This window comes from Rhea americana, unplaced genomic scaffold (genome assembly GCF_003343005.1).
Source record: "Rhea americana isolate MKP2758 unplaced genomic scaffold, rheAme1 scaffold_335, whole genome shotgun sequence".
NCBI lineage: Eukaryota > Metazoa > Chordata > Aves > Rheiformes > Rheidae > Rhea > Rhea americana.
The window spans coordinates 615,751-630,346 of record NW_028186463.1 but is presented as its reverse complement, the minus strand read 5'-3'; the positions used below and the strand labels follow the sequence as shown (position 1 = coordinate 630,346).

At 50.5% G+C, this 14,596-nt stretch overlaps 2 protein-coding genes across 3 annotated transcripts in view; both read left to right on the top strand.

Moving 5' to 3' along the window:
* Window positions 1-12,407, top strand: part of PAAF1 (proteasomal ATPase associated factor 1) — a 14,800-nt gene extending 2,393 nt beyond the window's left edge. The window contains exons 2-11 of the mRNA XM_085311232.1: window positions 52-155; window positions 643-732; window positions 4,968-5,066; window positions 5,787-5,937; window positions 7,695-7,889; window positions 8,302-8,393; window positions 9,584-9,699; window positions 10,675-10,757; window positions 11,172-11,254; window positions 11,950-12,407. Coding sequence (XP_085167358.1) covers window positions 52-155; window positions 643-732; window positions 4,968-5,066; window positions 5,787-5,937; window positions 7,695-7,889; window positions 8,302-8,393; window positions 9,584-9,699; window positions 10,675-10,757; window positions 11,172-11,254; window positions 11,950-12,027 — 1,091 coding nt within the window. The 3' untranslated portion in view covers window positions 12,028-12,407. The remainder of the gene's footprint in view (window positions 1-51; window positions 156-642; window positions 733-4,967; window positions 5,067-5,786; window positions 5,938-7,694; window positions 7,890-8,301; window positions 8,394-9,583; window positions 9,700-10,674; window positions 10,758-11,171; window positions 11,255-11,949) is intronic.
* A 423-nt stretch (window positions 12,408-12,830) lies between these two features.
* DNAJB13 (DnaJ heat shock protein family (Hsp40) member B13) overlaps window positions 12,831-14,596 on the top strand; it is a 4,187-nt gene continuing 2,421 nt past the window's right edge. For both annotated transcript variants that reach the window (XM_085311220.1, XM_085311221.1), the window contains exons 1-4: window positions 12,831-12,999; window positions 13,214-13,317; window positions 13,529-13,690; window positions 14,436-14,593. In XM_085311220.1, the coding sequence (XP_085167346.1) occupies window positions 12,932-12,999; window positions 13,214-13,317; window positions 13,529-13,690; window positions 14,436-14,593 (492 nt within the window). In that variant the 5' untranslated portion in view covers window positions 12,831-12,931. The remainder of the gene's footprint in view (window positions 13,000-13,213; window positions 13,318-13,528; window positions 13,691-14,435; window positions 14,594-14,596) is intronic.

Here is a 14,596-nt window from a genome sequence, read left to right as displayed (position 1 = left end):
GCCCGGGGGGGCGAGGCGAGGCCGGGCTGACGGCTGCCGTCGTCGCTGCAGGGAAGCCGACGCTGTACGGCAGCCTGACGCGCCGCGGGCTCGGCGCCGAGGGCGTCCCCGACATCGCCGCCTCCGAGGGCTTCGTGGTTGGCGGAGTCACCAAGGTGCCGGGCCGGGGGGCGGCGGGGGCAGCGCCCGCGCGCCGCGGGAGGAGCCGAGCGCGCGCCTTCGCCTGGCCGGTGTCTAGTGTTCCTCGGCCACGTAGCCGGGAGCTTGYCTCTCTGGATGAGGCCACGGGTCCTTGGGACTCGCTGTGCTGTGTCTGGTCGCAGGGTGTGCGTGTTTGGTTTTTTTTGGGGGGGGAGAAGGGGTGTTTTTGTTCTTTTTTGCCTTGGCAGGAAGCTCAGCAAACCTGAGAACTGATTCTCCTGACAGTTTGCCCAAATTAACGTTATCCGATGCATAGTGAAGCAAGTAGCCGAATGCAGAACAAGCCACCTGAGATGGATGCAGTCTCTGCTTTTTTTTTTTGAATATATTTCTGTATAAGACTTGTTTGTAACTCATATTTTACAAGTGTTTCAGTAGGAATAACAATGCTTCTGGTTTTATTTTTTCTGTTTTTTCTTCCCCCTCCTTTTCCTCCTCTAGAAAAGCATTCTCGTTTCTTGTCCTCATGAAAATGTGTCCACAAAGTTCTTGGCACCGTACACAACATTTTGTAGAATTCATCAGAAAAGTGTAAGTAACTTTGTGGAGTGAGAAGAGAAATAACTGGAAGCGACTCTGAACTTTTATATTGTGTCCAACTGCTGTGTGCCCGTTTAAGTGACCGGCCTGYGGGATGGCTTTGTATATAAACTAGGTAACAGACTGTTATCAGACCTTAGAAACCTGGGAGACTTAATCATAGTGAAGTTTCAACCTCTCCCCTACCCGCAGAAATCTGTGAAATCATTTAGATGCTTGTATGTATTTCCAAAACTAACTTATTTTTCTTGATAATTCTTAAATAAATAAATAACACAGCTCCAGGGTCCTGGGCGCGTCTCAGGATCAAGTTGTCCTGTAGCACTTGAAGGGAACCAGATATTTAAACGTGACTCTAAGTCATATTTGGGGCTGACTTTGATCTGTGATCAGAAAAATACTTTCTAAGCAGCTGCAACCGTGTTTTCCTCATATATCCTGGGTTATTTTATATTTAAGTGTTTAGGTGGGGATTTAAGTGGTTTTGTGGGTTTTTTTTTCTCTCTGTGAGGGAATTTGGGCCTTCCCTGCACTTCTGAGTACAGCTGCCGCCTTGTAATACCAGCTCGGTCTGCGAGGAGAGGAAACCTTGTTGTTCCGGAGCTGCAGGGGCCGCAGGGTTGCAGAGGGAGGCTCRGGGGGGAGGCGGCCGCTGGTACCTCGCGGTTTGGTGGGTCTCTGAGGGCTCGGGGCGCCCAGACGGGGCAGGCCACGCGTGGCCCTTCTCGAAACTCATTTAGTTTCTAGCTCTGTTCTCTCGCAAGCTATCGGGTTTCTGCTCGCTTCAGACATACAACAGATCCCACTATAAAGGGGTAAGATGGGTTAATTAGKGTATCAGGAAAAGATGACAAAAATAAGAGGCTCTGGGTGTGAAKCTCTTCATCTCTGACTGATTCATATCCATCCCAGGCTTGTAGTGGCTGTTTGCCTTCAGATAACGTTGTCTATAATATTTGCCGTATGAGTGCTGCACTGAGTTTTGTGTTGGGAGGATCAGTAGAGGGGCCAGGAATTGAATGCTGTGTAAGTTGACCTGGTGAGAATTTGAGACGAGGAAAGGCCAAGCTTGTATTAAAAAAAAAATAAAATCATTTTCACTAGGTACGTTGTTCACTTAAAAGCAGTCCTACTTGTCTTGGATGATCTTTTAAGTTGCTTCGTGCTGTCCAGCTCACTGACCTGGGGGTGAAACGAGCACTCCTCCTCACTGAACGGTGATACGGAAAGGCCRACTCTGGCCTGAATCTTCATTTTGGCCCTGAAGAGAAGCACGTTGCTTGGCTGTGCTGGACAGTAGTCGATGCCTTTGCTGAACACTTAATCCTCTATAGAAGGGATCCAAGAAAGCAGAGYACAACGTGGTGTGTCCTTGCAGCTCGCTATCCTACGGGGTGTCCCTGCAGGCTCCCGGAGGTGTCACATATACGCCCGATTCCAGACTCACTGAGCGAGCTGTTGCGATAAAGCCAGCAGGAAATGCTGAGAAGCTCAGCAGTCAGTCTCTATTGGTAAAGCCCCAAAGCTACATAAATCAAGGTGTGTTTTGACATACAGGCAATTCCACCTCCTTACAGCTCTTTTAAGAGGAAGCGAGGCTGTGCTGAGAGACTGAGCTTGGCAGTAAGGCAGCTCCTGAGGCAGGGGTGAATCACTTGGGAGAGCTTTGTGCTACTGAAGAGTCCCCAGCTGCCCTTTTGTGTGATAAATGGACTCAGCATTCAGAGCACAGCAAAATGGAAATGCAGGCTTAAGTGTTTAGTCTGCTGTCAAATGGGTGTGCTGGGTTACAGCTGCACTGCAGAGCTCTTCTCAGGAAAGCAGCTCAAGCRGTATCTATTAATATGTAGATGAGTTTGAAGCTGGTGTGGACTAAGCTCCAGTTATCCTGTTTACCTGCTTCTGAGCACTCGTGCTTTGGCTTGCCTGTTTACAAATCCCCGCAGAAAGTTTGTGGATATGTCRGACATCAGTGAGGTTTTTTCCCTTCCTCAAACATCCTGCGCAGTCCCTGATTTTTTTTTTTTCTTTTTTGCTTACAAGGGAGCAAGTTACTATGGAGAGGGTTGATTGTTATATAAAATGACATGGAAGTTTTCTCATATGATCAAAAGTGAAGGTACTTAATGGCTGGTGTAAGAGCTAAACCATTACCTTGTACTTAAATGCTATAGGAGTAGTACTTGTAGTAGAGCTTGTAGTACTTACTACAAGTTGCCTAGCACCGTTAACAAAAAAAAAAAAAAAAAAAAAAAAAAGGCAAAAACAAAAAACCCCAACAAAAACAGTTCTGATACCTGTTTGCTTTAATTCACAAACTGACTTTTTTAAAGGACAAATAGAGCTTTGATCTGCAGCCTGTTAAAGCCAGCTGTGATTTCAGCATTCAGTTTTTTTAGGAGAATAACRTGGTCTCGCTCTTGCTTGGGTAGGAGAACTCGTGCCTGAAAGCAGCGTGGCATGTCACGTCCCTACTTAATGCAGAACAAGTGCAGTAGTATGATGCCGTAGAATGTCCTCAAGTTCATGTCCGGAAAGGGAATTACAAACTGCAGGTCTCATGCTCTCAGCCTGCTTCAGGGCATCTCCAAATCTCCGGCCTCTAGCAGTCATCTTTCTCGGCAAAGTTCCCCAGTCTGCTCCTGTCCCTGCGCTTCGCTGTGGACATCGCAGTAAACCTGACTTCCGCGTCCCTTCAGGCTAGTTTTTAGCTAACAGTGAGTGCGCTCGAGCAACGACAAAGGCAAGAGCAGTTTGAGAACAGCGAACGCTCCAGAAAAGCGTTTCAGTCGGCRCTCGTGGTGAGGGCGAGCAGCCTGCGCCCTCGCCGCCTGACCAGGCGCTGATGCGCTGCGTGCTTTAAGAGGACTGGAAACCCTTCGGAGCTCCCTTTTACTTGCTGCCTTGAGATTTTAGGCAGCTCCTTAAGGTAGTGCGGTCAGAATCAAGCATTTCCAAATCTTCCAGGACGAGGCAGCTCTTCCACTACAGAGCCGTGACAGCTTTTCAGTGCGTTTTRCAGGATGCAGTGCAGGGTTAACCTCTATCGGAATCTATGTCCTTGTTTTTGCAGCGACACTAGACAATCTGAAGTCTGTATCACAAATGTCTCTATCACTTGGTTCAGTTTTCTCACTCAGGGCTAGAATACATGTTATTTAAAATTATTTTACCCAAAGCTGGAACACAGATGGTGCTTTCCTGCGGATATATGTCTTACATCTTGGGAAAAGTGACCCTTTTGCGAGAATATAAGCTCAACAACTGCTCTCTTCAGAAGTATTCAAATCTCCCAAATATTTATGCAAAGAGGTGGCTGTCAATACCTTGGTGTGATAGACCATGTGGGGAGTCAGCCTACCTGCATAAGGAGCTAATTTTGATTCAGTGTTTCAGAGAATATAGGCTGTGCTGTTGGCTGTACAAGCCTCTCAAATGATATTTTGCAGGCCTGTGAGTTGGGGCACTCTCAAGCTGGCTGATTATCTCAATGCGGTGTGGAACAGCTTGGCTCAATTTTGTAATTGCATACAGGGCTTTTTAGAAAAATCTAGATTTCTGCTTCACCAGGAATAAACCTGAAATATAACTGTTCTCTGTGCAGGTTTCTGACTCAGCATTCCACTTCTCCCTGCTTTGCAGAGCTCTGCAGAGCCACAGGCAGAGAATAACAATTTCTCTGTCAAACTGGTGGCAACTACAAGAAATCTGGGGTGCTTCTTGCCAGGTTGCTGTCACCTAGCACTTGTCTGAGCTCTGGCTGCCAACCAGCAGCTTGTTCTTCGAGGAGGAACGCATGTATTTGTGTGAACAGATAATCCAAGCAGAATTTCTCTTTACACTGTCTTTGTCCTCTAGAAAAAGCCTGATGCGCAGGAGCCACTTTATTTTTTTGGGGGGGGAGAGAGCGACAGGAGAGGGGGTGGTCATAAAGGCTTAATTAATATCTCATAAAACTTTTATGTTTGAGAGTTTAAGGAGGGGAAGCCAGGAGGTCCTTGCTGGAGCATATGAAATACAAGGAAACRGTACTATCAGAAACTGTTTAACAAGGACTGTGGAAGCTCTTGCAGGTGTTTTGGCAAGTCCAGCAGTATGTCTCAGGGAGACCGCAGAGCTGAGTGATGTACTTAGCAGGTCTCCCCCAACATGAAGTTATGCTCAAGAGCAGAAACAGCCATATACAAGTCAAATAAAACTGTTCTTTTTGTTTTGTTCGCATGCAGATCACCTGTCTCGATATTTCCAGTGGTGGAGGGCTTGGTGTGTCTACCAGCACGGATGGGACCATGAAAATCTGGCAGGCTGCAAACGGAGAAATAAGAGTAAGAACACCTAGCTTTGTTTGGAGGCGTTGTGTGTTGACGTTACTGAAGTCATTCAGCCGTAATTTTGATCAGACTGTTTGCACACTGTGGACCAGGGCAGGCAGACGAGAGAATGGCTTTTGCTTGAAAAGCTAGTGAAAATTTGATTTCTTGGAGATTTAAAATTTTCATCTGTTGGAAAGTGTGATTTCCCCAAGGGAAATGATGCCCAGCAGTCTGGGGAGGAGTCCCAGGGTAAAAACAAGAAAGGATAGTTAGGATTGACAGCTAGAGCACAGGAGGTCACTGTCACCTCCTAATCTGCTTGGTACAAGCGATGAATTTATCCTGCAGTAGGGAAGAGGAGAGGAAAATGGCACTTGCCCATGTTGAATTAACCACATCATGGGTGTTTGTTGCTTTCCCAGTAGTTTCTTTCAGACCTTGGCCTGACAACTGCTTGTTCAGAAGATGCTGAGGACGTTTAACCTGTTACTAGAGAGGGACATGATGTTCTTTGCTATGTAATTAGTTACTCAAATGTCAAAGTGAGGCCCAGGGTGTACCTGATAACTTAGCAACTGCCTAGAAACTGCAGACAAGTCTGCTCCAGGTACTTAAACCCGGAGGATATCTGTCCACTTGGGAACGCTGAGTTTTTCCAGTGACATAGTTCAAAAAATTGCTCGGCATAAGGTGATAACAATGGAACTAGCACGTAGTTCTTTGTTTTTCCAGAGACTATTGGAAGGCCATGTGTATGATGTGAATTGTTGCAGGTTTTTCCCATCGGGCCTTGTGGTTCTGAGTGGGGGAATGGATGCCCAGCTAAAGATCTGGTCGGCAGAAGATGCCAGCTGCGTAGTAACATTTAAAGGTCACAAAGGAGGTACAGAGTACTTAGCCTTTAAAATGCTTTATCTGCTGCGTATAATGGCATTGCACCCGAGGGCTAATGTTCAGTCACCAGCCTGCTGCATTCTACTGTGCATTTATGTTAGATGTGAGAATTATCTTTTTCAGGCTTTGAGAATTTGAGTAAAAAGATCAGTAGTTGCTCCATTAGACAGCTGAAGCTGTTTCCCTCATTGACCTGGATTTTCTTCGTTTATTAAGGGGAAAAAGTGGGAGGATGCAGTCCATTAGCCTGTGSGGAGTGCCAGAGGTGGAGGCGGAGGGCGTTCTGTTCCTCCAGCCCGCTCTCGGCTGTCCGCAGCTCCGACCTGYGTTCGGTAGGGTTGCTGCCTGCGCTGCGTTGGGAGTGCTCCCACTCATGCCCAGATCACCATGCTGACCTTGAGCTGCTCCAGAGCCTGTCTTTTTTTTCCTTTTCCTTTTCTTTCTTTTTTTTTTCTTTTCCTGTCCAAAAGAGCATATAGCAGTTTATTAGGGTCTCACAGAACTGGAGCAAACAGTTACCTGTCTCGAGGACCCATGCTGCTGAAATTGAGCAAAGTGTAGCAAGCGAAGTGCATGGTTTCTTAAGTGARTATTCTTGAAAAGGGGCTTGGAAGGAGCTTGTCCACGCTTGTACCAAGATGTTTAGTTCTGCCCTTGTTGATGATGTTGCTGCTGAAACTGAGCAAATTCCTCGTCCTCCTTGTGTCCTCCCACACGGCATGTACAGGCCGTCTTACGTGGTGAGCTGGGTGCCTGTTTCCTGCATTCAAGGATCCGTGTTTRCCTGCTCTCAGTGGTCCCTACTGCAGCTCCTCCAGTTGATATTCTTTTAGTCTCAGCAAAGGTCTGCAAGGGATGGGAGATGAGCTACCCAGAAAGGCTTCTGAGAGCTGTGATTAAGACAATTTTCTGCAGAGAGCTAAYGCTATCTCCATTAGGCTTAACCTCTGAAGAGATGATTTGATTTCCAGCACTCTTCATTCAGCAGCACTGTGGATTTATAAGCAATGCTTAAGCAGGCTCTTTTTGCACCTGGCCCAGAGCACAATGGGTAGTGATGCTGTCTTGGCACGGCAGGTGTTTTTTCCCTAAGGAACACCAACTTGAACGCTTGTGTGATCACGAGCAAGTCCCAAGTGAGTTGTGTGTCTGGGAGCAGACCCCCAAAGTCCTGCCTCAGTTCCCTCCTCCCTGAACAGCTGTTGTGGTGCTGTACAGGCTCTTGCTTTCCCTGTCTCACAAGGTGCTTTTGAAAAGCAGGCTTTGAGGCTAAAGCGCTCTGCAAGCGTAAACCCTGCAACTGCACAAAAATCGATTAACTTGTAAACTTGTCTCACACTGAACCTACTGTTGTTTTAACACGATCAAATTTTATGCGGCTGCAAAAAACGCAAAATACTCCCGACACAAATGTCCTGTGAATGAAYCGTGGCAGGCGGCGTAACAGAGCTTGGGTCAGAAGGACTCCGGCTGGCTCCTCGTGGCTCTGGAGTTGACTTTATCTGCTTTATGTAACTCYAAACGGCTGCAGTCAGCACGTAACTACATTTGGGTTTGCTTGGCTTCCACTGGCTTATTTTGAACTTGTTCTGTCATCTGAACTTGTCATGCTTAATTACTGCTTCCGTCAGGAGAGTGTTAATTATATCTTCAAGCTGTCTGACTGTTCCCTTCTTAAGAACACTACGTCATCTTTCTGATGTAGGCACAGTGACCTTTAGTGAAATAGAGCATGCTTTGATGCAGGTATTTTGGACACCGCCATCGTGGATCGGGGAAGAAACGTCCTTTCCTGTTCCAGAGATGGCACCGCCCGTCTGTGGGACTGCGGGAAGTCYGCCTGCCTGGGGGTCGTCGCTGACTGCGGCTCGCCTGTCAACGGCATTGCCGTGGGTGCTGCTGACGACTCGCTGAACCTGGGCACACCTGAAAAAGCTCCTAGTAAGAAACTTTCTCTTAAGTCAACCTTCTTCCCCCTGCCTCAGCCTCTTTAGGTTTATCACCTGGGTTCTGCAGGCAAAATCCTGAGAGCACAGCGTGCCGCTGTGTGCCCTCACACCCTCTGGGGAAGGGGACTAGGGCCACCGGAACAGAGCGCTCCAGGCCTGGGAAGGAGTTGAGCCTGTTTGARCAGTGTGAGTGATTAAGACTGAGATCTCTCTGATTACCGGCCTGCCTCGCTGCGTGTGGTGTCTCAGGGCCTGCTTTGCCCAAAGAAGAGCCTTGCTAGAGGTTCAGCAGGAGTGAGCCAAACTGGCWGACTTCGGTACAGATTTTGATACCACCAGATCCTGCTCCTGCTGACATTTGGCGTGCAGCCACTGCTGGGAGTTAACTGTCATCCTTTTGCCAGGTGAACGAGAGATTGGGACAGAAGGGAAAATCCTGCTGTTGGCCCGAGAAGACAAGAAGCTTCAAGGAGTGGGACTGCAGAGCAGGCAGCCGGTAAGGAGTCAGAGATGACCAGTAATGCCTCTGAAATGCCCTAGCTGTAGGAGGGGCTGTAGACGGTATGGGTAGAGAACTGTGCGTGGTGGTGTGTTTCATCTCCTGATCATGCGGCGCGTGCCTGAGAGAGCGCACTGATACTGCTATAAAAACAGCGCCCGGGCSCCAGTCCTCGGTTTCCGTTCCTACTGCAGCAGCTCCTGTCTTTGTAAGCTGGCATTCACATACTCGTGCAGGGCACCGGCCTGGGGAGTCGAGTCAGGTTAGAGCTCACCTAGATAAGTGAATTGGTTAGCATTAACCCAGCTCCAGTCCTCTGGTGAGCTTTGCCACGTGGCCCAAAGAAAGGGACAGAACCAGGCTGTGTTGATGGAGGAGGCTGGGGGCAGGGGAGGGCTGACCTGCCCCTCTCTGGCTGAGGTCCCGTGTTGCAGTGTTCTCCCCTGTATATATTCTCTGGAAGAGCAGAGGCTAAAACYCAGAACGACAGAGATACTCACTCCTTTTCTACTGGCTAGATTTGTATGTGGCGRTTGAGGAGTAAGAGTTGCTTGAGTGTTTTTAACCCAGGTACCTGTAAGGCTATTTAAGCACTGGCCAGTAGATGTCATTGTGAATGCAAGAACTGCAAGCAGCCTCTGCAGAGCTGCTGCCTTCTCAGCAGTCCTTCCCTGTAGCCTGCTCCTTGGCAGTGGGACAGGAACTCCTGACGTAAAACACTTAGCTCACGGCGGTGTTTGTRGAGAGTGAAAATTGGGTGGAAGAGGCGTGCTTGCCATGCTCGGTCAGTAAGGTGGCAAAAAACTCAGCCGGAGGAAGCTTCCAGCCTTTGTAAGGAAGACCCAGCCTGTCACGCAGACCTGGTGTCCCTCTTCTGTGGTGTCTGAAGACTAGTGTGAACTCGATATTGCCCTGCCTGTCGCTGTGTGATGCGTCTCTCTCTGAAGGAGACCCAGGAGCTGACTTGGCAAGACTGATCCTGGGGCGCACTGTTCTTCTCTGCGTCCCGGTGCGGAGCCGAAGGGCTGTTAACCTGGCTGTGGGTTTGCCAATTTGTGCCATGATTCATGGAAATGACTGTACTGCCTAATTCGAAATAAATTTTCTCCCTTTTACTCGGCCTCTGGTGGCTGCTTTGTCCTGATCCGTGAAACATCTAACATTTACATTTGTTCCTCTATTCCCAGGTGTTTCTCTTTGTTGGATCCGATGCATTTAACTGCTGTACATTCCTCTCAAGTACCTATTTCCTAGCAGGGACTCAGGATGGGAACATATATCAGCTGGATATGAGAAATACAAAGTGAGTGCCTGGGGCTGGGAGCATTTAAACAGTGACTTTTTTTGTTGTTGCTGGGGAACGCAGCTGGATTGAGGGTGTTGGTACATGGTGCCTCTTCTGAGAGGTGAATACAGCCCAAATGGTGGCACTACAAGCTTTTGAGCCTCTTGCAGCCATTGCCTTCTCTTGGGGAGCACTGGGGAAAGGATACTGTTGGTGTCGATGATCTGATATGGGGTGTTCTTGTGAAGTTCTTCCTAAAGGACTGTGGATTCTATGCCGGTTCCCAAGTTAATGAATAACTCTTCAGTTTTGACTTATGACTAGGAGGACTGTTGGCAGAGCCTTACCTCTCATATTACTCTGTTTTATTTAGTATACATTTATTTATGAAGTATGTATTAGATGTGAACAGTAGCACTCTTCCCATGAAATGCACGGCCCCTTCCTCCTCTTCACCAATATAACTTGAGAGTATTTGTAGGATCTTACCATTTCTGGTGATGGTCATTCCAGCCTGGGACTGCTGAGCTGCTGCTGAGGGCAGGAGTGGGTCTAACTTGCTTTTCAGCTGTGTCAGAGGCYAGCGCTTGAAGGTGCGCGGGATCCGAATGGTGCTTTCGGATGGGTACCAGGGAGGCTGGCATAAAGTCTGATAAACTCTTCCGCGTTGGATAAGCTTCAAGCTAATTCCTGTGTTTTGGGAGGGGTATCCCTATCTGTTAGTCTGCTTCGAGGCCCCCTGGCATTTACCTTCTAGCTAACTCTTTACTCGCCATTTTATCCTTTGGCGGCATCTGTGGGAAAACCAGTGCTGACTTCCATCCGCTCCTAGAGGACAGAAGACTGTTCACTAGCTAGTGATCAAGCTCCCGTGTCCTATATGTTCTCCTTATGCATCTTTTAACCGCAAACTTGTGGTTCTTTTTTTCACATTAGGATGGTCCCTGACTATTAACCACAATACTTTTCCCTTGGTTTTGCTCCTTTTTCCAGCGCTCCAATCCAGGTCATTCACAGATCCGGAGCACCAGTCCTTTCTCTGCTCCCTTACCAAGATGGATTTATTGCCAGCCAAGGTAACTCAAGTGCTCTGTTGTGGCACTAGAATTTATATAATTKAATCAAGTAGTTTTCTGCTCTTTGTGTGTTGCCCACTTATATGCAAGCAGTGACTGGCTGTCCAAGCAATTAGAGGGCTAGACAGAGTATCTGTGGCAAGAAAAATGACATAGAAGCTGTATCACACATGGTTTTTGCCTTGCATTTTTTTTCCCTATGTTGATGCTGCCCCAAAATAGGGCCTCCAGGGTGCCTCCCAACCTTTTTCCATTTCACTGGCATCCTYGCAGCAGGCTTCCCCTTTCCCAGGGGCTCCGTAGCCTCTGAACAGGCAGTTCTGATGTGCCTGTTGCTTTTCTAATGAGCCCATGGCTCATTGCATTAATCAGCTGATGTTTCTTCCTGACTCAGCAGCTCTTCTGCTTCTTTAGGTGATGGAACCTGCTTTATCGTTCAGCAAGACCTCGATTACGTCATTGATCTCACCGAAGCAGACTGTGACCCTGTGTACAGGGTAAGGAATATGGTGTTTCAACTCGGAGGACGTAGGGAAGGGTGATGCCAGGCAGCAGGCAGCTGCCTTTATCTGGGGATTTGGCAGCCCACACAACTGGCTCACTCACACAGTTGACTTTTAAGCTTATTTTCTCCAGCTGAATAATCTTAATATTTTGCATAAACAAATCCTGTCAGCATCTCTCTGCGGTATGCTAGCGTAATCTGCATCGTGCAGGGGTGAAACTGAAGCAGCAGAGTAACTTGATTGGAGGCGTAGATCTGGCAGAGCCGTGCTTCCTGCCTCTGTAAAAAGACCAGAATTAATCCGTGCTTAGAAGATCATCTGGGTAAAAATGGCAGTCAGCTTCTGTCTTTTACTTTCTAGAGACTTGAGTCTAGAAAATACTTTTGCTGTTCTGTTTCCAGAAACTCTGCTGARTGCGGATCTGGGGGAAAGACCCGGGTTCCCTGGGCCCTGAACCACTATGGACGACTAGCTCTTGCTTTTAACTAGTTCCACAATGAACTTCTCTCTCTTAGCCAATACATACCCTCAAGTAACACTCAGTTAAGACTTTGCATGTCTTCTCCAGACACGGAGGCTTTCCTTAGAGAAACTGCAACGGTATTTACTTCCTCCTCCTCTCCCAGTAACGGTCCCAGGAGAGGAGGGAGCACGCTGAAATGCTGTTTTCATTTTTCCCCCTTTAGGTGGCTTCCTGGGAGAAGCAGATTTACACGTGCTGCAGAGATGGGATGGTGAGGAGATACCAGCTTTCTGACCTTTAAAGGTCTGGATCTGCTGAAAACCAAGAGAAGTGTTGAAATAAYTCTTCCACCCTTATTTTTCTGTACAGCATATTTGAGATATGTATATAGACATGTCAGAGCTTGTCGTGATGACCAGGCTGTATATAAAGCTTGTGGTGASGGGTGATATTTCTTATAACAACATAATTCAGAGTTCTTTCTTTTCTCCTTTGCTAAGTGGCTCCAAGGTGTTAGAGAGCATCTTGCACTATCTGCTGTATGATTACAGGTTGCTTTCTTTTCTACTGACCTGTATGTAACTTCTCTTTCTAGAACAAAACAATTGACCTAAGGGTGGGGGGAGCTGAAGGTAACTGTACAGCAGTATTGACTGAAATAAAATGATCGCTTTGATAACACCTTTGGGGAGAAATGTGTGCCTTTCTCAAGAAAAGCAGGTTTTATGTTAAAAAAATCCAAAGCGCACACAAACGAGGCGCAGGTCGTTCGCGCTGCTGTGCGAGCAGTGCGGGCGCAGCCGCGCGCGGCCTCAGCAGGGGCCGTGCGGCGGCCGGATCCCTCGGGGACCCGCACTGAGCTCGAGCCTGCTTTGCTCGCTGGGATTAACCGACTTTTGGGGAGCGTCTGTGTGTGGGGGGGGCTTTTTTGGCTCTGTTGTTAACTGCCTTTCCCCCTCCGGCCTTGCTAACTTCGCTGCCCGGCGGCCCTGTTTTTTTCGGGARCAAAATGGCGCCCTCTCCCTTCGCTCGTCGCAGCCGGAAGTGCGGGCAGCGAACTACAACTCCCGCCGTGCCTCGCGCGGCGGCGACCGGAAGTAGGGCGCGCGGCTCCCGGCACGCCCCGCGCGGGCGCCCGTAGCAACGAGCGCCCGTAGCAACGAGCGCCCGTAGCAACGGGCCCGGCGCAGGCCGCGGGGGCCGCCATGGGGCAGGACTACTACGCCGTGCTGGAGCTCGGCCGCGGCGCCACGGACGCCGACATCAAGGAGGCGTGAGGGGCGCGGGCGTAGCGCGGAGGGGCTGCCAGGCCTCCCGGGACGGGGCAGCGCCGGGCGGGGCGGGGGGTGTTGGTGGGCCCGGGGCGGCCGGGCCCGGTGTCCCGCCGGGCTGGGGGGGGGGAGGAGGGCGGCTCGGGGGGCTCGGGGGGCTCGGGGCCCCTTGCGGGCTGCCCGCGGGGCTGCGCTCACGGCCCGTCCCCGCTGCAGCTATCGGAGGCTGGCCTTGCGGAACCACCCGCTGAAACGCAAGGAGCCCTGGGCGCCCGAGCGGTTCAGGCAGCTGGCGGAGGCCTACGACGTGCTCAGCGACCGTAAGTGGGGGGGGACGGGGGACGGGGACGGGAGGTGGGATGGGGACAACGCCTGCCGCTCTCCCAGCGCACGTCGCGGCCCCCAGCTCGAGAGCGCTGCGCTCCTGCCGGAGGCACGGCCGGCTCCCGAGGTGGCGAGCGGAGCTTCTTCTCGCCGTCGTGGGCTGGGGCTCTCCCCGTGGCCGCGTCCRATGCCTCTCTCGTTCCCTAGCTGAGAAGAAAGGCGTCTACGACAAGTTTGGAGAAGAGGGTCTCAAAGGTGGGATCCCCCTGGAGTTTGGCACTGAGAACTCCTGGACTGTCGGCTACGTGTTTCACGACAACCCCTACAAAGTCTTCAAGGAGTTCTTCGGTGGGGACAACCCCTTCGCGGGTAGGTGGAGGCCCTGCCAGCTGTCCCGGAGTGCTAAATGCGGAATGAGCTCCACTTCCAGCCCCTGAAATTCCAGTGTTTCCTCTGGAWTTTGCCTTGCTCAGAGGTAGCAGCCCTCTCCGCAGCCAGAGACGAGGGGCTGCCTTTCCAGGGGGGCTTTAGCAGCATCCCAGGGGGCTGTCGCTGCCCTTCTGCTTCTCCGGAGCCCAACGGATGYGGTACCTGCTGGCGGGATCCGGACTAACGACACGCTGAGGCTGCTTCATGGTTTCCCTTCTAGTCTAGCCAATGCAACCGCGCATCCCGCTCAAACAGTAGCGGGGGCATCCCGGGAGCTCCCAGACCGGCTGCAAACAGTCCCGGAKGAATGGCAAAGGCTGGTGGTTCTGTGCCCTGTTATTCCCTGTTCTGTGGCGATTTTCTATTTGATCCTGGATGCGTTTGCATCTTTGGGCCCTGATTTCTCTCTGGGATTGCTGGTCCCCRGTGCCCAGCAGGGCTTGGAGGCGAATTCCTCGCTTCCCCTAGGCCTTGGCTGGGCGAGAGGCCTGTGGTGGCAGATGTGGTTCGAGCTGCTCAGCTTCGACAGCGAGGAGGCTCCAAGGGGCCACCGACCTCCGATCCCGGCGAGGTGCCCGGGGACAGGAGAGGGGGGCTCGTGCCGATGCTGGGGCTGGAATGCCGAGTCGCCGGCCCCGCGCTGCCCTCGCGCCTCGCTCTCCTCCGCCTTTGCTTGCTCGTGCAGAGTTCTTCGCCGAGGATGGCTCGGAGCCGAACATGGCCTTCGGAGGGCTGCGAGGACGAGGCGTGAGGAAGCAAGACCCCCCGATCGAGCGGGACCTCTACCTCTCGCTCGAAGACCTGTTCTACGGCTGCACCAAGAAGATCAAGATCTCCCGTCGGGTA